At 35.8% G+C, this 22,991-nt stretch overlaps 1 protein-coding gene across 8 annotated transcripts in view; it reads right to left on the bottom strand.

The window, feature by feature from the left end:
• Hbs1l (HBS1 like translational GTPase) overlaps positions 1 to 22,991 on the bottom strand; it is an 83,510-nt gene that overhangs the window by 58,254 nt on the left and 2,265 nt on the right. For 3 of the 8 annotated variants that reach the window (XR_012448109.1, XM_020160965.2, XM_074074083.1), the window contains exons 2-4: positions 21,725 to 21,790; positions 11,704 to 11,817; positions 9,147 to 9,341 (exon numbers count right to left, since the gene is read on the bottom strand). Coding sequence is in view for 5 of the 8 variants with exons in the window: in XM_020160965.2 (XP_020016554.1) it covers positions 9,147 to 9,341; positions 11,704 to 11,817; positions 21,725 to 21,790 (375 nt within the window). In the remaining 3 variants the exon portion in view is untranslated. Of the gene's footprint in view, positions 1 to 5,748; positions 8,220 to 9,146; positions 9,342 to 11,703; positions 11,818 to 21,724; positions 21,791 to 22,991 lie in introns of those variants that run through there. The other 5 variants (XM_074074073.1, XM_074074068.1, XM_020160978.2 and 2 more) reach the window with 5 other exon arrangements.

Raw genomic sequence — 22,991 nt, 5'->3', positions numbered from 1 at the left:
ACCACAAGGAAAAAAAAATAAGCAAAGACTAAGAACAGATAGTTTTCAAGAAAAATATAAATAGCTTTAAATATGAGCAGCCAGGCTCACTCAATAAAAAAGAATGAAAAAAATCCATTCCAAGTATCAGCTTGGCTAAGACCAAAAAGAGTAGCATCCTTATCTGTGAAAAAGTGGGCAGAAACATTGATAATTTGGTAGGAAGGAAATTAGTATAACCTTTGTTAAAGGCAATTAGGCAGTATCCATCAAAAACATGTAAGTACACATTTAATATCTTAAAATTCAGTATGTAGAAATGCAGGATCTTCATTTTGGTATTATTAGCAATAGCAACTAAATAGAGATACTTAAAATGCTCAACAGGCCTGTTTATAGAAATGATGGGACAAACATTACACAATTCTATGCAGCTTATAAAGCGACTGACATTGACTTGTACAGGCCAGTAAAGATCTGAACAATGCTTTATTAAGTGGTACAGACACAGAAAGAAGTGTTATAGTGTACCCTTGCTTATATAAAAGTATACAGATATGTTCACATACTTGTACTATGCAAATGAAGCTCCTGGAAGAATAATGTGTACCATGTATATAGGCATGTATACAATACACCATCAGATGACATGGTGCTGTGAGGAACAATGAAGCAGGGTTACTAGAGACAGTACATGTGGGGGGAAGGATCAGAATTTCACATAGGGTGGTAATAACCAATGGAGTAGTGAACTACAGTGCACATAAAGCTCCCCTTCCCAGTTGGGAGTTAAGTAATATCTGAACTCTTGTCTGAAGAGTGATAAGCTGGGGGAAGGGACAGGGAAGACAAGCACTACAAAGAGGAAGCTCTGGTAGGTGTGCTTGGGTAGGTTTCCATAGAGGGCTTCACAAACAGAAAGTAGTTCTTAATTGGCCTTGGAAATAAACAAGAGAAAATTAGAGCTTCATTTTAGAAAAATTGCTCTGGTTGTAGTATTTTAGGGGGAAATAACCTGAAAAGTCAAGAAATCAGGTTTTTCAGTAATTCTGCCAGTAGCTAAATGCCTTTACAAGAAGAAGGGACAGTAAAGATAGAGAGGTGAAAAATAAAAAACAGGATAGGAAGATCACAGTCTGAGGCTGGCCCCAGGAAAAAAGCATGAAACTTTATGGAAAAAAAAGGGGTTGGGGGAGGCTGAAAAGGGCTGGGGTGTGGCTCAAGTGGTAGAGTGTTTGTTTAACAAGCATGAAGACCTGAGTTCAATCTCCAGTACTGCCAAAAAAAGGAAAAAGATAAAACAACAACAACAACAAAACCAGATGCATAGTAGTGGGCCAAAAAATGTATAGTAGATCCTCATTACCAGTGGGTTTTTTACAAATTTGTAAATCCACATGCTTACTAAATGTGTTTGTAGCCTCAAAATCACTACTCAGTACTTTTGGGGTCACACGCAGATAAGGGCAGAGCAGCAAACAATCTGAGTCACCAGTGTTTGAGTTCTAAGGTGAGGTCAAACAAGGTACTCTTGTCTTTTTTGTTCAGCTCTAATACTGAAAAACAAGTGTAATTTTCATGGTCTATTTAGGGTCACATTTTTCTACTTTTGTGTTTTGTTGGTAATCTGCTATTTAAAATGGCTTGCAAGTGTAGTGGTGAACTGCTACTATCTAATATTCCTAAACACAAGAAGGCTGTGATATGTCTGATGAGAAAAAGATTACATTAGATAAGGTGTTAAGTGCTACTGTCTGTGAGTTTAACATTATGAATCTATGATATGTAATAATATGTATACAATAATGTATCTTTAATAGAGACATACATAAAACAAGGTTAATAGTGTTTGGTTAATGGGTATGTGACCAAAGGCTCACAGGAATCTAATCCTAAAGGAGTAACATCTCAGTATTTGCTAATTCAGTATTTGCAGTGACTTTACAAAACATAACTACCCCAAATAACAATAGTCAGCTCTATATGTATGCTATTTTGCTCACATAAACATTTATTTATAAATTTATAAGGTACAAATAGCGGGAATAGTAATGATAAGCAGAAGGTGAGGAAGAGAAAATCAAGGATGATGCCACGTTTCTGGATTTGGCAACTGAAGAATAATAGTACTGATAATATAATAAAGATAGGAAAAGGAGGAAAGGATGGCAGTTTGAATGAGAAAACCAAAGACATCATCTTTGGAGAGTATACTCCTATACATGCCACGACACACAAAATATAACTCTGCCTTTACATGTACATACCCATCCTTCCTTTGAAGGTAAGAATTATAACTGTGTTCACCTCAATGTATATCCTGCATTTAAAATACTTTACTTTCAGTCATACAATATAAGTCAGGAATGACAAAATCAGAACTGCACCTGTTGAAACTATTCCAGGAACAGAGGGAGGGGGGGATAAAGGAGAATGATGGAGAGGGTGAATTCAACTATGAGATATTGCAAGAACTTTTGTAAATGTCACAATGTACTCTCAGTACACCAATAATATGATAATAAAAAAATGTTAAAAAAAAAAACAAAAAAACCAGAGTGCCTCAGAAATGCACTCTACCAATTCTTTTTCCTTCTATTGTCATCTCTGTAATTGCATGATCAATAGTCACCATAACCTATATGGTAATTAACAGTGCTTTTATGTCAGTCATAAAATGTAAATATACATGTATATATAACTTTACCAACAGAAAATGAGAATTCCAAATGACAAATATTTTGGAAGAAACTCTTCACAACCAGATGGATTGTTTGTCAGTTTGTTTACATAAACATAAAGCAGTACCTTCTGTATAAATTACCAAAATACCATTCTGAAATACCAAATTTACAGAAACTTCTAATGGATAAATTATGTGTTAAAAAAAACCTCAGAATTATAATTTTCTTTCAATGAAACTTTCATAAAATGTACACATACATTCAAAATGTGGCAAGTCTTTTGACAGTCTAAATATTACATAACTGCAGAAACTGAGCCTTATGAAATTATACCATACAGATAAAACTAGTATAGGAATTCATATTAACCCTTCCCTCTCTAGCCAACATTATCTTTGTTTATACACACCCATTATTTAATTAAAAATAGAAAAAAATTTCTGATACTATAAAACTGATTTTATAACCAAATATATACTTTTGTGAACACCAAACACAAAGCTTGCTGATATGCAATTCTTTCTCTATATACAATAATCCAAATATATATTCGAGGTCAATCCAAAAAAGTAAGTAATCTTGTAAGAATTAATTATTTCTTTCCTTATTTCTTTCTTAACCATTCTTAAGTGATTCCTGTTACTTGCAAAGAAAAGCATGTTAGTAGTTTTAGCCTTGGTGTGACCATCAATTCATGATCTCCCACTGAGTAAAATTAAATATAAAACACTGAAAATAGTTATTGTTTCTTCTACGAAAAGAAAAAGCATAAAAGTTTAAAAAAGGAAGATTCAAAGCTAAAGGGAGGAAAAATATATCAGAATACATTAAGTAGGAAAAAGGGAAAACAAAAAGGAAAGTAAGTATTCTGTACAGAAATGAAACCCCAGATCTTAGCAATTAATTGTAAGAAGAATCATATCCAAAAAGCCAACTAAAGAGTTTAGAATATAAAAGGACAAAATATCCAGGAACATCAGATTTTTTAAAGGACAAAGAAAGTGAAAAGCAAAAATAGTAATTTTTGATTGCCTTTTATATCATTCAGAATATAATTATATTTCTACTCCTAAAGTAAAATATTAATGCAGTTGATCACAATGCAAAGAAAAATGGGCTTTGCATCTCAAAACTGATATTTGAGTTAAAAAATGAAATAAACCTAAATACTCCCCACATACCTGAGCTACAAGACAGCAGTCAGTTAATGGCCAGCAACGAGACAGAATAGACTCACTTCATATAAGCAATCATTGTCAAACAGAAGATTCAAGAGCAAGTGGGCACTTGTGTTTTGACCAAGGGCAGGTGGTCAAAGATGGAGTTTTCTTGGGTTCATTCTCTGAGTCTCAGAGACTGTGACATTCCCTTAGTCAACGGGCAAGTACATGTCAGGCCATGAGCCAACATAAGGAAAAGAGGAAGACTAGAAACTAATTTAAAATACTGCGCTTTCCCTTATATATACATCCCTGCAATAAAGGATTATTTTCTCCACATAAGGAATCCTGTAAATGGTATTTTCAATTCTAATCAGTCAATGAAGGGGGACCCAGTTTACTTCACAAAGTTTGCTACCTGGTTTAAAAAATACTGTACCTGCATTTGAAAATTGGTTTCTTATAAACGAAGGTAAAATAATAGTACCACTACTCAACTTTAATGATGTGGGTTAAGTAAGTCTTAAGTTCACGTGCAAAGTAAGTCCTTGTGTATGGAAGAATCTATTGGGAATTATCATCAGTTAAAATCTTAGAATACAGTTCACTTCTTAATCAGACTTCTTACACATAAATCTAGTTGATGAGCCAATACTAACAGTTCATTTACTAAAGTGACCAAAGTTCAAGACTAGAAAAAGTCAGCAATTGGGGGCAATTCAAATTTTAAAATCAATTGTAAAATACAGATTGTGACTTTTATGATCTCCTAAGCATCTGTATTATGTGCACTGAAATATGCAGTTCAAAACAAGGGAAGGAAGGGAAAAAAAGGGAGGGAGGGAGGGAGGGAGGGAGGAAGGAAGGAAGGAAGGAAGGAGACATAATGCCATCTTAATTTTTTCCACAAAAATAATGAATATAAAAATATCTCTCAGAGCTAAAAATATTGGAATGCCATTCTGAAAACAAAGAAAACAGGAAGTAATACAAAAATTATCAAAGACATAGTAAAGTAGCAGCTGCCAGAGAAAAAAATATTTTTACTGAAAAAATCTTCATTGTTCCAGTGCAACCACTATGCCTATAATCCTAGCTATTCAGGTAGAAATAGGGAGAACTGTGGTTCGAGGCCAGCTGAGACCAAAAGTTCCCAAGACTCTCATCTCAGCAACAACAACAACAACAAAAAAAATCTGGGTGTGGCACCCAGCTTCACAGGAGGCATAAATAGGAGGATTGCAGTCTAGGCTGGCCCAGGCATAAATGTGAGAACTCATTCAAAAAATAATGGAAGCAAAAACAGCTGGGGATGTGGCTTAAGTGATAGAGCACATGCCTAGCAAGAACAAGATTTTGAGCTCAAATCTAAGACCATGAAAAAAAAAGAAAAAGAAATATCATGAGATATAGTTTTTGCAAGAAACACTAATATTACCTGTATCATATTATGCAAAACACTAATTCCTAATTTGAAATATTCCTTGGTATTCCTCATTTTTTAGAAATTAAGTTGATCAGATATTTTTGACATGGATAATTCTATACTACTGATTTCTTTCTCTAAGATGTGGTTCCCAAGCAGGTAACAGAATCATCTGGAGATCATCTTGAAAACACATATACCCAAGTGCCATCCCTGAGAGAGTGACTCAGAAAGCCAAGAGCAAAGACACAGTACTGTATTCTGAAAACATCCCCCAGTGATTCTGACTGCTAGGTGACGACCACTGCTGTAAACATGAATCCCATACTTGTTCTCCTAAGTAGAAAGGCTCTCATGGGAAGTGCTGAAATCTTGTCATTGCAGAGCACACAGCTGTCAGGAGCAAAAAGCAAACACTCACTTCATTACTTATGGTAAAGAACATGTTAAAAGGATTTAGTAAAAGGATTTTGTCTATTCAAAAAACATGCAACCATACTTCAAAACACTTTATATATTTATTTTAAAGTGTAACATTGAGGACAAATGGTTTTGAAAACGTATAAAAATAATTTATGTATTAATACAACTTCAATATTTACATGGTCCCTTAGTAGATTTTCATTTTATTATCATCAAAAACGTATTTCAACCATACCCATAGTACTCTCAAAAGTCAAGAATTTCAAGATTTTCTAATAGAAAAGTTTAGTAGTTGCCTGTAGTTGTAAAATAATAAAACTGGGAATGATGGCAATAATATTTTAAAAAATAATCATGTCTCAGCTATGCTATGCCATATATCCTAAGAATCTTTATACTATAATAATTCCAAGTAGTTACATTTTTAAGAAAAAAAGCACAAAAATATTTCAGAGAAGAAAATATTTCATCGTAAAAACTTATAAAGTTGAATGCCAAACAGAAATATCTGAGGTACAACTTCACAATATCAAGTTTCCATATGCATTCTGTAAACATATACTCATTATGGGCTATCAATTCAAATAAAGCCAGTTTTCATTACAAGAAGACAGATTTAAAAAAAAAAGAATTTCAGTGCAAAAATCCCTATCAGTTTATCAACTAACTTAATTTTAATTTTAAAAAATCACAATTTGAATCCCATAATACGCAGTGATCCTACAAAGACCTTAAATTAATTTGAAAGAAAAAGCTCTACAACAGCAACCAAGTTTTCCTTTTGTTACTATTCTCTAGTAAATGCTTTCTTTTGATTAGCTTTTACAATGTCATCAGGAGATGCTGATTTGAAGTCAAATGGTGTTATTGCTATAAGAGGACTTATTTCTTTGTCCTTTACATCTTGAACTTGTCTACTATAAAGAAAAGTCTTATAGAGGTCAAGGGTCCGCCGCTTGCAGCTTTTCAGTGGGTAACGAAGACACAGTGTTGAAGCAAAAGCTGAAGGTCTAGCAGCAAGGGCCTTGGTCCATGACAGAGAAAAAGGTGGCCTCCTAGTCAGAGAGCCTTTATTGTTTTTCTTACTGTCCTTAGCAGAACTGAAATTCCTCCCTAACTTTGAACTTAGAACTTTAGTTCCAGGTGTTGGAGTAACTGATTGGTCAACTATAGGCTTTGGAACAACATCTGGAGTTTTTATCAAGACACTAAGGTCAATATTTGAATCTATTCCAGGAGACCTCATTTCTAATGATCTGAGCTCAAAGGAATCTTTCTTATTCTGAGCGTTATCTACATCAATCGTTTCTGCAATCAAATCAGAAAGTGACAAATTCTCAAGGTCTCTTGTGGGAGAAGCTTTACAAAATGCCAAAGATGATAGGGATCCTGTTAAGTCTGATATTTCAGTAGAAGACTGACAGCGATTTGCTAGTTGCGACAGGGGAAAGGATCCCAAACTTAGACCTGTGAAACTGGCAGTCGACTGATTACAAAGATCAGACAAAGCAAAGCACTGACTTGGATCGTTTCCTTTTTGTTCCTGAAACAGCCCAGTTAAGGATGGACTTTCACACTGGGAAAACTGCAAACTGTCATCTTTTAAAATGCAATTCTTTTGTTCAACTAAGGAAGCATTTCCAATTTCGTTTTTTTTATGAGCATTTAAATAATCAAGAGTCGTATTTTCCAATGAGCTAGTTAAGTGCAAAGGATTATTTAAACTTCCCAAACTGTTTTGTACTGGGATTCTTTGGAAATCAGGTAGTGAACTGTTCTGAATAAATAAAGAATTATTAGCTGTTGTGCTCTCTCTCATTAAGGACTTTAAATCTGGTATTCCTTTAAAAGCAAAATCATCTTTGGAAACACATTCAGATGTACAAGGTCTTAATAAATCAACATCTACATTTTTTGAAGGAAGACTTTCCAGACAATCTGTGGATGATAGTCTGTCTGATGGCTGATTGTTAGGGGAGTCTGTGGGCATATCATGAATTAGGTCAGCTAGTGAAAGCTCTTTTGTTAACTTACATGATTCTAGTTTCTTTTCACTTTTAGGTCTGTCAAGTTTCTTTTTCCTATGAAGTAAATAGTGACTTGGCACAACTGAAGCATACTTTGGTATTGAGCTAGAAAAATCAAAGGATTTGCTACTGCAATCCAAATGATTTTCTGACTGGGGATAAGAACTTTGAACATTATCAGCTGAAACTTCAGAGGATGAAAATAAGACTCCTTACCTTACAAAAGCCATTAATTTTCAGGTGAATGGGTTGACATTTGCAGAAGACAGTCACAGCAACCAAAAGGAAACATGAAATGAGGCATTTAATTACTAAATGGTTTTGATTATGACACGAATAAAGCAGTATTTGATCATTATTTCGCACTAACTGAACATGGTTAAAAAAAAAAACAGTAATAAAGGAACATTACCTTCCTTTAACAATCTAAAGTGACCTTTATAATTTGTTCACTGATATATACCAACATAAGTACCAAGTCAATGTGCTAATTTTCACAAATTTAACAATGTAAGGTTTGATCATAACTAAATTATAGTGATTACCTCAAATTTAAAACTTCTTTTTAAAATAGGGGAAAAATAGATTCCTTTCTTTTCTGTATTTTATATTAAAAAGAAACAAGCAGGCTGGAGATGCAACTCAGTGGTAGAGCACTTGCAAGCACCACTCTGTAGTTTCTACTGTGCTCTGGGACGCACTGTTAATACAGAGGACCTATTATAGATTTATTTCCGTGAGGGTCAGTTAAAAGTGCACATCTGTACACCTTCCCACAAAAAACATTCGTTTCATGGCAAGATTGTGTGCAATTGTGTTATAGTGAAAGGCTAGCCCAGAGATTATAAAACTATTTAATGAAGTTAACAAATTACCATGCTCCTAACAGACCTGTGCTCCCTTCTTATGTCAACTAATTCCAAATTTAATTCCAAATGCTACAAATTTAAAAATCAAAGATCTACTCTTGCTTTTCTTAAGCATTAATCAAGAAATAAAATGTATGAATACTACAATTACGATACTTAATGGTATCAAAATAAAATTATATTTATAGATGATACAAGCGTAGAATTTTTAAACATTAATGTGTACGGCTATTAATTTCTTTCTCTTACCTCATCTCATTGAAGTTAAAAAAAAAACAGTAATTAAAAAGTTCTCTAAGACACTAACAAGAAGGAAAAAAGTTTTCTTTTATTTCCCCCATATTCTGTTAGCTATATCAACAAATAGTGAAACATTTTTTTTAAAAAAACAGGCTATAACAGAGGGAAGAACACTGAGGTTAAAAATTCACAAACTAGAAAGTCAACTGACAATCAAGAATTAATTCAACATGCAAGATTTTAATAGCCCAAATTAAATTTTTTCTTAACAGCTTAAGCAAATTAAAACCTCTCTTTGAACATGTAAAACAACTAAAGGAGAACAAGTAAAGGCATACCTTTTGCTATCCTTCCTGTGGATACTGCTCTCTCACTTTTGTCCTTCAACTTCTGAGTGTTATCTTGTTCCAGAAGCATTGACAAAGCCTTCTGTGCATCAAACTTGTTCTTGAGAATTGCTTCAGTCAGTGCTTCACCTGGCACAGCATCTCCCAGTACCTCTCTCATATGATCAAGGCATGAATGAAGACGAGCTGGGACACAGACAATGATTAAAAGCTAAACTACATGCTGCTATGAAAGAATCCTCCATCTTCAAAATTCATCAATGGATCTAAAACTGAACTCTTGTCCTTGGCAAGATGTATTTACAATTACCATATTTTATATACAATATAGCTACCTTCCTTTATCAGAGAAAACAATTTCATTGAGATCACTGTAATAAATGTCCCTGAATAACACTCAGGTGTGAAAAAAACTGCATACACTAACACCTATTTTTTGGCTGGGAACTGTGGCATAGGCCACAACTTAGTAAGACCCCATCTCAACAAACAAGCTGATATGGTGGCATACAACTATAATCCCAGCTTAGGTAAGGTAAGAGGAAGGCAGGAAATGTAGGTAAGAGAATTAACATCCGAGGCCAACTTCAGGCAAAAATGTGAGCCCCTATCCAAAAAATATCTAAAACAAAGGGCTGAGGGTGTGGCTAAAGTGATAGAGTACCATCTTAGTAGTGTAAACCCTGAGTTCAAACCCCAGTACCACCACAAAAAAGAAAAAAAAAAAAAATCAGTATTTGATGTTTGGTTCATTTTTTAATTATTAAAAATAATTTCATAAAGTGGGCAATTCGGCTTTGTTTCAGAGGAAGATTTACTTTAAAAGGCTAAGAGGCAAGAATGGGAAATAACACCTATTTGATAGATACATGACTTATTGAAACTGGAACAGAATATTTATCATAGAACCTCTCCTAAGTAATTACGAGAACTATTTCCTACACATACATAAAAAGACAGTGGACCAAGGAGATAAAAATGGAGGTTATGGAGTTAGTTTGGCTTAGTTCACATTCTAATGCTACTTACTAGCTGGTGCAAGCTCAGGCAAATCCTTTTCTGCACCTCATTTTCCTCCCCATAACTACCCTACCTGGTAAGAATCTTGTGAAGATAAGTGTATTAATACGTGGCAGCACTTTAAAACAGACCATTTAGTAAAGTGAGTCACAATTACTACTGTCATCCTGCAATTGCTTACATATGTCAACACAGAAAATTAACAAACACAACTGAATCTCATAATTCTTTAATCATTGTCTGAGGCACACAAAGCCGAAAAAGAGCAAGACTTGTACTCTATTCCTATCTTCTAATCCTACGATAGTAACTATAACACTTCCTTTAAAAAGGAATTAAATACTATTGAGGAATTCATACAACAGTGTCTCTACAAACTTTTATTCAGATTTTCAAATGTATTTGAAGAACTGATAAAAATGTTCTATTTCTTCTGTCTCTATTGTTCCTCTCCTGCTTTCTAATTTTGTATATCTATGCCTTCTTTGCATCTATCTTGATTTGGTTAGTAGCTGCTATTTTATTGACTTATCCAAAGATCAGCTCACAGATTCCTGCAATTCTTCTTTCTGTTTCCAAATTAATTATTAACTTTCAACTTAAAAACATTTACAGAAGAGAGTCACAGTACAGAGAAAGAACAAACCAGTACAGCCCTGCTCACTATCAACAGATGGCATTACAGATAAGGTGTGACCATCTCAGTTCTCTACTAACCCACAAGTTGAGGGATGCTTCAAGCAACATCATGGCTGAAAATAATTTATAGAAGAAGGCTAAAATATATATAAACATCTTTGTTAAAATGTTTTAAAGAGTTGAAAATAAGCAAACTCAACCAATGTCATTACCATTTACAACTTCTATCTTGAAACAAGTTACACAGATGTGAACAATCAGGATATGTGTATGGTGTTAGTCTGGTCTTCAATCTGTTTTTGTTAAGCCTCTTGGGACTTACCATTCTTGCTAATAAAGAAATTCCTGCTGGGCACCTGTGGCTCACACCTGTAATCCTAGCTACTCAGGAAGCAGAGATCAGGAGGATCGAGGTTCAAAGCCAGCCCAGACCCTATCTCAAAAAAAACCTATCACCAAAAAAGGGCTGGTGGAGTGGCTCAAGGTGTAGGCTCTGAGTTCAAACCCTAGTACCACAAAAAATAAATAAATAAAAATAAAGGAATTCCTGAAAGCTAATCGTAAGTAACACATAAAGCTCTTGAAACAATAAGTATTTATAAAAGGTTCTTGAGACAAATCACTGGAGTTTCTCTCTTATGGAAAAGATGAAAGAGTGGGATAGCTTGATCAAAATTTCCAGTTAATAAAGAACAGCCACACAATCAATTTTTTAATCCCACAGTTAAATGCACTCCTCACAAAATATACCTAATAAAATATAAAATTTCCTTGAAAATAACATTGTTGTCCAGTCACTATCACAAACAATAAAATTCTGACGTTCTGGTGTATTTGGAGATTAATCATTTTCAAGGAAGAAACACAGATATGGTTCTTTTTACCATACCTTGATCAATTTCACTTAGCGGCTGATTCAAAAGAGAATTAGAAGAATCTTTCAGATCTGCACAATCATATTCTTCTACAGGTTTGTCACGTCGTGAGTAAATAAACTGAGCAGCTAGAATAGAAAATGAAGAATGTTTAATACAGACATTTGCTATTAACTTTTTCTTACAAAAGTTAAAGTAAAAAGTAAAGATTCTGATCTACCACTTAAAACCAGTTATCCACATTCCATAATGGGTAAGAGGAGAAATACGCTAAGATAAAACATATCCTCCCAAACCATCCACTGAACCTACTTTCTAAGGTTTTCAAAAACTGCTTTTCCCAATATCTTATCCTTGCCTACTATTCCTAAAATTTTCTCATTCTTGGTACAAATACTTTAAACCACATATCAAATTTATTTGCTTAATTAAGAAAACACTCAAACCAGGCATGGTGGCTCAAGCCTGTAATCCTAGCTATTCAAGAGGTGGAGATGTACTGCTTATACTCTCTCTTCAACAAAATTAGAGATAAGGGCAGAATAGTTTCTGCCGGGTAGCGAGGGGTAAACGGGAGTAAGGGAGGGAGTGGTGTGTGTGTGTGTGTGTGTGTGTGTGTGTGTGTGTGTGTGTGTGTGTGTGTGTGTAAGGGGGGGGGGGAGAAATGACCCAAATCATGTGTGTGTGTGTGTGTGTGTGTGTGTGTGTGTGTGTGTGTAAGGGGGGGGGGAGAAATGACCCAAATCATGTGTGTGTGTGTGTGTGTGTGTGTGTGTGTGTGTGTAAGGGGGGGGGGGGAGAAATGACCCAAACATTGTATGCACATATGAATAAAATAAAAATTAAAAAAAAAAAAAGGTGGAGATGTGAATATCACAGAAGGAGGCCGGACAGGAAAAGTACACAGGACCCCATCTCAACCAATAAAACACTGGTTATGGTGACATGTGCCTGTCATCTCAACTACATGGGGGAATGTAAATTGGAGGATCATTGTCCAGGCTGACCTGGGCATACAGACCTATGTCAAAAAATAACCAAAGCAAAAGGAATAGAGGGCATACTGCCTAACAACCACAAAGCCCTGAGAGTTCAACCCCCAATACTATCAAAAAGAAAAAAGAAAAGCACTCAAAATTGCATAATTAAGAAATCACAGTTTAAAGCTGCAAGTGGTAATGCACATCTATAACCCCAGAACTCAGAAGGCTAAGAGAGAAGGACTGATAGTTCAAAAGAGTTCTAAGCCAGCTTAGGTTACATAGTAAGACCCTGTCTCAAAAAGCCAAACAAGCACCGGGTGTAGGTGACTCATGCCTGTAATCCTAGCTACTCATGAGGCAGAAATCAGAAGGATCATGGTTCAAAGCCAGCCCAGACAAATAGTTTGAGTCCCTATTTCGAAAAACTCAATATAAAAAAAACAGGACTGGTAGAGTGGCTCAAGTGGTACACTGCCTGCCTAGCAAGCCTAACAACCATGAGGCAATGAGTTCAAGACCCTGTACCACCAAAAAATAAAAAATTTAAAAAGCCAAACAAGGAAAAAAAAAAGAGAGAGAGAGAGAGAGAAAGGAAGAAAAACAAAGAAAATAAACACCAGGTTAATTTTCACTTCCCAAGAATTACTAACTTTGCTAAAATCCAAAAGCTTACCAAAAACGGCCTTACATTTTGAACAACTCATCTTCCAATCATAGTGACACTGTAAACCAGTGACATATATCAAACTTTAGTTTTCAGACATCTGTGTCTTTCTCCACAATAGCAGTAGTATCATCACTTGATGTATAACTGAGTAGCACATATCTCATTAAAGGAAGAAAGTCTTAAAATGCCAATATATGCCTGGGAGCAAAGGAGAAAACTGCCCCTAAGTATGGACACTTCTACCTCAAACAGATGCCCAATGAACTCATTCTTGATTACTATGATCAATTGAGAAGGTATAAAATTAAAGAACATGTTAAGAAGGACAGAAATATAAAGACAGTATTCAAAAGGCAATGTATCATCAGGGCTTTTATATTATTTACCTTTCTGTAAAAACATGTAACATATTAAGCCCACTGCATAGAGTTCTTTCATTTGACTTCTATATGTGTTTTCAGGAAGGCACTATTTATGAAAGAGAAACTACCTCCAAAATTTATAAATAATGCACACAATATAAAAGTGTGGCCTATTTATAATACCTACAAATCAAAGGCCATAAGCCAATTGCCTTATAGATTAGTAAGGAAAAAAAGAAGAAAAGTGTAATACCATATTTTAAAAATCAAATGAGTAACACAGATAACAAATTCTACAAAAGCACAAAAAATTAACCCCTGAAGACTGGAGTGGTCATAATACACGAGGTAAGAACAAAGGAAAAACTGAGGGAAAGGTAGAAGAGATCTTAGACAAGAACAGAAAGCAATATATAGAGAGCAGTTGAGAATTCAATCTATTCTACTATAACATGCTTCCTTACCAGAAATTAGCTCATCCTAATTGGTAACTAAGGGTGTGAGGAGGTTGTAACATTAAAGATGCTTTAACTTAGGAAACTTTCACCCAACATTTCAATGTTTTTATCACCACATAATAGTAGCAGGTGGAAGTCCAATTAACACCAACCAAAAAGGAATGTTGTTTTTTGAGGGGTTTTTTGTTTGTTTTGGTTTTTTTGCGGGGGATGGAGGGAGTGGAATTAAGGTTTGATCTCAGGGCTTCATGCAGCAATGCAAGCACTCTATCACTTGAGCCACACCTTCAGTCCTCCAGTCCATTTGCTCTGGTTATTTTTAGAGATGGGATCTCACAAACTATTCACCCAGGCTGGCCTCCTAATCTCAGCCTGCCAAGTAGCTTGGATTACAAGCATGAGCCACCACCATCCAGCTCCAAAAAGGAATATTCTACTGCACCTGTAATTGTATTACACAATGCCACATAGTCCCAAATTCTCCCTCTTGAGTCGATTTATCCATAAGCTCTATTTGGGAGTCCCTACTGCTAGGCAATCCAAGATCTTTGAGCATTTATTGTCTCTGCAAATTACTCATAAGTTTCAACCCTTTCCTAAATCTCAATCAAAAAAGGTGAAAACCTTTTGTAAAATTTAAGTCCCACATCTATATCTTTTGAAATGTGCAAACATTTTTATTAAGATGATTAATGCTTTTGTTAACATTCTACAAGTTGAGTGATCTGTCCTAATCCTACTTTTTCCCTAAGTTATTTTTAGAATTTAATTTTGAAGATCACACAGTATTTCAGGAATGTACATATTACACTGTGTATAACTCACTCTCGTTTTCCCCCTACTATGCAAGGCGATAACATTTGTATTATAGTTTAGCATGGCTAAATAGAAGAAACACTCATTTCATAAACTCTCTAACATCACTTTTTTCAGTTTAGACAAAGAAAGACACGTCTTCTATTAGAGACTGAAGGACACCTTAGCATTACATAATACTTAGATTGACAGTCTTTTATTTTAAAGTGGCTGGTAAAGTAATAATACGACTTAAAATCCATGACATCTTAGACTTAACATAATGTCAGCAATGCTAGAAAATGTACACAGAACCATTTTGTGCCTGGAGCTTTACAAAAAACTTTCCTGGCTTTAGTAAATTGTGTTCAATTTGGACTAAATTAACAAATGTACTTCGTCCAACTATCTCTCACACCATACCTCTAACTGGAAGAAAATCGTTAAACACAAAACATTAAGTAAGACAAGAAATCAGATGCTTCCCTCAACAAGTTCCACTTAGGAAATATTGATAGGGAACAGAAAGCTCTTAATGTAAAAATGTCTCTACCTCCTACAAGCTATTTTTCCCCCAGGGGCAGCAGCAGGGAAATGAGGGGTGAGGGGTGGGTACTTGAATACAGCAACACTTACCCATATATATAAATTCAACTCACAAACCCACACTATGACCATTGTTTAGGAAGTAGCAATGATTGGATTTGCCAGGGAAGGAGACAGAATAGGATAAATTCCCCAGGAAAATATAGCCAAAAAGCAGTCCAAACCTTTGAAGTTGAAATGAAAGTCAAAAAGGCAACAAATACAAAAGTGCAGAGAAAAGCAATGGTGAGCAAACAATAAACATAAAATGTTACACTTCTCTGAAATTTTAAATCACAAACTTTGATGTGCCTTCTGTAAAAACAGATACCCATAGTGATTTTTTTTTAAATTTAAGACCTTTTGACAACATAAAAGTTCAAAGCATTTAAGTCCTGAAACTACCTAAAATCATTTCCTAATCACCTAATCACTCATTAAAGCTGTAGTTCTCACTGGGCCTGGCTCAGATTTGTAATCCAAGCTACTTGGGAGGCAGAGATGAGGAGGATGGCTGTTCTATTCAGCTAGCCCCCACAGGGAGTTCACAAGATCCCATCTTAACCAATAGGTGGGTGCAGAGATGTGCACCTAATACTCCAAGCTACAAAGGAGGCTGAGCTCCAGACCAGACTGAGCAATAAAAAGACCCCAGCTCGTTCATCTGTCCACCACTATCAGTTAACACTCTTAAAAACCTCCAGTAAGTGGAAACTACAGACACAAAATGAGAGAAACACCTTCTACAATCTGGCTCCTATTTTCTTTCCTAGCTCTCTTTCCTGCTGTGATTTTCATGAATCCTGAGTCTCCAGAAACAACCCTCACTCAGACTCCATGGCTAAAGCAATGCTGTTTCCTCTACTTAGCATGCCACTCTCACACCAAATTTACCAGCCCTGATCCCACCACCTGGCAGAACCTTCCCAGAATTCTGCAGGCAGGATTATGTTCTCTACCTAGCAGACTGTACAAGCAAGCTGCTTAAACAGGCCCTTAAGTGACTGCTTTGAACAAAACTAATTCGTGAACTTATTAGAATAGTTTTTCTTACATATAAATTGATGCCCAATTAAAGGTTTAGAAGTAGAATGGGCCCCTAAAGATTACAGTATCCAACACATGAGCTGAAATGAAATATATACTATTAAAATATAGCTTTATACATGTCTTTTGCTATCCCCTCTCTTTGACACATACTCAATACTCAGCATCAAAATCAATCTTTCTAATGAAAATTTTAAAAACTACAATTAAAAATCACCTTTTCATCAAGACAATTATGTTTAGAATTCAAAACAAAAAATGTGGCAGTAAATTTTAGAAAGAATTTCCTACTGAATTTACCAGAGTTCTTTAGTCCAGGAGTATGCTCATTATTCTGTTGTTAATGTTTTGTTACTTTGAAATTAATCTAGAAACAGAAAGCATCTTGGAGGGGGAGAAGAAAAACACAAAATATGTAGGCAAATTTTGACTTCATGAAGCTTCTCAAACCTTCACTTGTTCATTAATCCCCAAAATGAAAAACACTTCCAAATGACACCATTACAAAGAAGCCAATGAATTCTATTACAGAAAATCCTGCTGCCTCTTTAAGAACAGGAAGTATTCTAAAACTACGCATTTTTCATTGGAAATTACTTGAAAATATACCACACTAAAGAGAGAAGCTACGATTCTGATCTGATGTTAATGCTATTTTGTAAATGTTCTGATTTTCTGGGTTTAGTTTTTGTTTTATTCCTGTGGTGCTGGGGATCAAACTCAGCACATAATCCAAATTCACGCCTCTACTAAAAATACCACTTTGTCAAAGTAGAAAGTCAAAACCATTTAACTATCTCCTGCTTTGATAATGTCAGCTGAACTTTTTTTTTTTTTTTTTAGATATTGGGGATTGAACCTAAGGCCTCAAGGCATGCAAGTGTTCTACCTCAAGCCATGCCCACAGTCCTTTGGTTTTGGTATTTCGTTTCTGAGACAGTGTTTCACCAATTTTGCCAAACTTCAAACACTCAATCCTCCTGTCTCCACCTTCACCTGGGATTATAAAACTGCCCCACCATGCCCAGCTTCAGTTGATTTCTTGATATGTGAGAAGTAACTCTCATAGTCAGACTGTGCAGAATACAAACATGTGCATGAGGCACATGAAGAGCTATGAGTCACACATGCTTCCTGCTGCTTGCCATGTTATGCCCTGAACCACCTCAGTACTCTGCCAGCAAAAATGTCATCACCAGATGCAGCCTTTTGACAGTGGACCAGAACCATGAGCCACAATAAGTCTCTTCATTAACTCTAAAAAAAAAAAAAAACTATGACAGAAGAATAAACTGATGCCATCTTCACAAAGCTAAGCCACAAAGGTGAATCTTAAAAAAAATCACCTTCTGAAAGTCTGACCTTTGTACTATTAGCTCATTACTCAAGATTAAATGTTATTTCTCCAGGTAAGCCTATATCAATGACTGTGCTAACTTGAAATAGTAAGCTGTCTTTCAGTACTCACTCTATGAATGGTTCCACTCCTATACAGCCATATTCTACTAACTTCCAAGGCCTGTAGATCTCAACTCTTGTTAATCTCCTGAATCTGTGTTGAAATCTAAATGCTACTCTTGTCCTAAACAAATAGCTCCCAATATAAACCATAAACACAATCTAGTAGGCCTGTTAAAAACTCACTCTGAGTTTCTGAGTCTTGGATGGGGCCCCCAAACTGCACTTCTTTTTTTTTTTTTTTTTTTTAAAAGGAAAGAAAAAATTTTAATCAAAAATTTCTGAAAATTTTGGGAAAATGGATGTCAGTCATTTCAGCACATATTTGAGGTACTGACATGAGTTTTAGGTTTATATACAGGCAGAATTGTGGTAGGGAGCAAGAAGTAGGCATAATTAAGCAATCTTAGTCATAGTGTACTCCCATTCATTTTTATCTCAGTTCTGGTTCTACAGGAAGACTCTGCAGAAATCATTATCACTTGATGGGACAATCTTGTTCCTCTGAGATTATTATGGGATGACCTCATCTTAGAGTGATCTGTCTGTGACTTTGCTTTTCTGGGAGTCCAAGATGAGTACAGACTTTCAGGTACTTCTTAAGAGTTCTGGAATAGGGCATTAAAAACACTGATGGAAGAATGTTTAATTTCTCTTACCTTTGTGCCTTCATCTGAGAAGGGGTATGAGGTTGGTTAAGTATCATCAGTTTTTAGACAGACAGGCCTTGAATGATCTACATGCCTAGAGTTAAGCAGGAGTCTGACCCAAAGTTCTAACAAAAGGAGACAGATGTAAACTGAAGGCAGGATACCATACTTTTTTTCTTGCTTACTTTGTGGTACCAGGTGAAGAGTCAGTGTTTTTTTTTCTTTTTTTTTTTTTTTCATTTTTCTTTTATTATTCATATGTGCATACAAGGCTTGGTTCATTTCTCCCCCCTGCCCCCACCCCCTCCCTTACCACCCACTCCACCCCCTCCCGCTCCCCCCCCACAATACCCAGCAGAAACTATTTTGCCCTTATCTCTAATTTTGTTGTAGAGAGAGTATAAGCAATAAAAACTGCACTTCTAACAAACTCTCAAGTGATGCTGATGGTGTAGGAACATTTGAGAACATTATCCTAAATATCCTCATCTCTAGATTAGTGTAATAGTCTCCTGAACAAGTCTACCTGCATCCATCCTTGTATCCCTTCAACCCACTATTTGCCACGCAGAAGAGATGTTTCTAAAAACTTGATGCTAACATTACACCCGCAGCATCTTAGTTACGTGACCAACTATGCTCTCTATGCACTAAGAATGTGAGTGATGAGGACAGTGCTACCAAGCAGCAGTTTGTTACCTTTACTAAAACTTTACTTAGCTAGTTATATGTGATACTGAACTGCAGGACCCCAAAAGGGCAAGTGCATGGGGGTTCATGGAAAAAAGTAAAACTTCCTTTATCACTAGATGCCTGTAAAAATGTCTTCCTCTAAATCACTCAATAAAGAGCTCTAGGAATACTAGTTATTAAGCTATCTCTCTTCTTGTAACCCACCATTTACTCAGCTTTGTGATGCTGGGCTTAAAGTCTCTGCAAACCACATTTCTTTCTTGAAAGCTGGCTCCCTTTTAGGATGAGCCAATAAGAAGATGGTTACAGGAGACTAGAAGGCTGCAGGAGGAGGGCACATGCTCTTTCCTTTTTGTTCTCATGCAGAAGCAGCATGTTCTAGTAAACAGCAATTAATATCAGTTTTCAGTTTTCCCCAAATCCCCAGGACCAGCATCAACTTGCCCCCTTCACTCCCCAGCTACCACACCCAGGCAATAGGGTGGAATCCCCTCTTCAAAAGGCTAAATCCCAGCTTCAAAGGCACCAGCATTAGCAAGGCAGTGTCTCTTTCCCCAAAGGTCAGAGTTCCAGCTACACAGTCCCTCCTGCAACAAAGCAGAACCCTCTCCTTCTGGTCTAAGTCCCAGCTCTAAGGAGTCTCACAAGCTTCTAAAAAGTCAGTTTCAGCCTCATCAAATTGTTCCCCTAAGAGCAATTGTAACAATGGTAACTGCTTCCTGAAATTACTACCTTCATGACATTTTGGGTTTCATTTCTGCACTTTTTTTTTTTGGACTGAAATACTTTAACAATTTTTTTATTAAATTTCCTCTGGCAAAGTAACTGATACAATTTTTATCTAACAGAATCTAAGGAAGAGAGGAAAGTACATGGTTAGGTTAAATGTAGAAGTATCTGATCTGAAAAGCAGGCCCACAAATAAAGAGCCAGATGTATTTGAGAGTAACAAGTAACAGGAAAAAGATGACAGGAAGAGTAGAAGTGTTCAAGACAAGTTATAGAGCACATAGGCCTTTTTAAAGAAAAAGGAATGTGTTTGGTCTTCAAAAACTAAAAATGGGATTAAAGCAGTTGGTTTACAGAACAGATCAGCAGACTACAGGATAATTAAGACAAAGAGAATGTCTTAGACTGCTTTGGCTGCTGTAACAAAATACAATATAAACTGCATAGCTTACAAACAGAAACTTATTTCTCACAGTTCTGAAGGCTGGGAAGTCCAAGATCAGGGCAGGTTCTGGCTCAGAGACAGTGTCTACTTGCTGTGTCCTCAAATGGCAGAAGGGCAAAGAAGGGGTCTCTATGACTGTTGTTGTTTTTTTTTAGGATACTAATCCTATTCAGAGGCAGTGTGTCCTCATGACCTAATCACTTCCCAAATGTCCCACCTATAAAAACCATCCCACCTTGGGAATTAGGATTTCAACATATTAATTTTGGGGAGACACAAACATTAAGGTTGTAACAGAGAGCTTTGAAAAGTAATGTTAGCCTTGTGAAAGATGAGTTTTATGAGTTCTACGCATGGCTACACCTAACCACAGGTAAACTGTACCCCCTTTTAATACTACATTAAAATTATATGGGAATTCCTAGGGCATTTTCACCCATTGTGACATGTATATTTGAAGACAAATGCATTGTTAGAGAAATGTATGAAAGAAAGGTAAAAAGCTCAATATTTACTGGAAAGACAGAGCTTTCCTCAAACAAATCTTTCAACAGTGAGACAGAAATGTAGCTAACGTAGAATCATAAGGGAATGTGCACTCTAAGTCTGCATATAGCTCTATCAGAAGTCTGAGCTACACATATTTGTTTGATTTACCAAACCATTTAACAGCAGATAAAGGACAAAGTATTACACTGCACCTTATAACTATGTACAATTATTATAGGCCAATTTAAAAAAACCTAAAGCACCTAAAAAGTCCATAAAAAGGTAGAAGTCTATGCCTAATGCCTCGCTGCTTCTACCACACAAAATATTCTTGCAAAATAAAATTAACTGCTCTCTACTTCCAGAGGTTTTAGAATCTCATTATTGACTGAATCACTATTTTATTCCATCTATTTGTATGGTAAAAAAATTTGAAGAACCAGTCTTCAGAGGTTTCCTCATATTGCTTAAAATGAAAGGATAAAATCAAAACTTTCAATACTAGTCATAGGCAAAGAAATTGTATACATCTTTAAAATTCAGCATTTATGTACCTTTTTAAATGTAACATTTTATAGTCTTATGATACACTCTGGTCCTAGAATAACAACAGTACTTACGTGACCTTTTTAAACACCCAAATCAAGGAACTAAAATTACTTTTAAAAATTCACCTGTTGATGGCGAAATACAGTAATCATCCTCTACAGATTGGCCATAGAGATCATCATCTTCAAAATCTAAAATAAAACAAATGAGATTAGATCATTTAGAAGTTCTTGTCATATTCTTCCTGACTAATGAGGAAGTATCCACATTCTCTCAAAAATAAGTGGCCAAAAATAAAGGAACAGGCAATGCCTACTTCTCCATATATTCCAAGAATTTTACCCATCAAGAAGGTATTTACTGACATTCTAAAGACACTTTAAAAGACATACATGAGTCTGCTTTGCTAATTAAGTCAGTTAAGCTGATTGGTTTTTATTCAATTTTCCCAAGTTTCACCTCAAAAACTAATTATTATTCCATAAGCTATATACTTGAATTGTCTCCAATGTTGACAAAACCTCAAATAAGCCATTCGTTCATTTTTTTCACCAAGTGCTCTGTATAACCAAAGGCCTTTCCACAGAACTGACTAGCATGAGTATACAATCAGATCACAAAAGTAGTTCTTCTTCATCCAGAGCTAGGTAACCTCTACATGAACCAGTTTGTCCCAGTCCCCTTGTGCTCACTTCATTGACAGCTAATTGGTCTTTTCTCCTACACAATGGAATATGGTTTTTGCCCAGATTTTTCCTAAACTTGTTTCATTCTCCTAGTTGAAGTTCCAACTTAAATGTCACCTGTTTGCAGAATCTTCCCTACAAACTCAGGTAGTGTAGCAAGCCTCCTTGCTGCCTTTCCCTCCCAGCCTTCTCGTCCAATTTATTGTTCGAAAATCACCACACCTGTTGCACTTCATGGGCCCATCAGCTCCTTTAGGGCAAGACTTGGTTTAGCCAAGTACCTAGCACACATCTGGCAAAAACTAGTATTTGTTTTTATTATAAGTTAATGAATCAAACTATCTAAAACTAAAAACCCATCAGGAATATAATATATTTACATGAATGTATTCACTCACTGATTCGATAAATACTAACACTGTTTCAGGGATTACTAGAGACACTGTGGTACAATAGCGAACAAGGAGTGGGAGGCTGAGGAAAAATCCCCTGGAATGTAACATCCAAACCAATTCCAAAAGATAGAGCTAGACAATTTTGGGGGGTATTGATGCAGCAAAAACAACATACTCAAAGGCTGAAAGCAAATATTATGGTAGAGAAAAATCACATGAATGCTACCACTGCATAAAATGGTGTAACATTCAATAAATCATAAGATTACAAACCCAAATTAATAACCTATTGGCAAATAAAGGGCCACTCA

The sequence above is a fragment of the Castor canadensis genome, chromosome 1, assembly GCF_047511655.1.
Source record: "Castor canadensis chromosome 1, mCasCan1.hap1v2, whole genome shotgun sequence".
In the NCBI taxonomy this organism is placed as follows: domain Eukaryota; kingdom Metazoa; phylum Chordata; class Mammalia; order Rodentia; family Castoridae; genus Castor; species Castor canadensis.
This window is presented reverse-complemented; position numbering and strand designations above follow the sequence as displayed.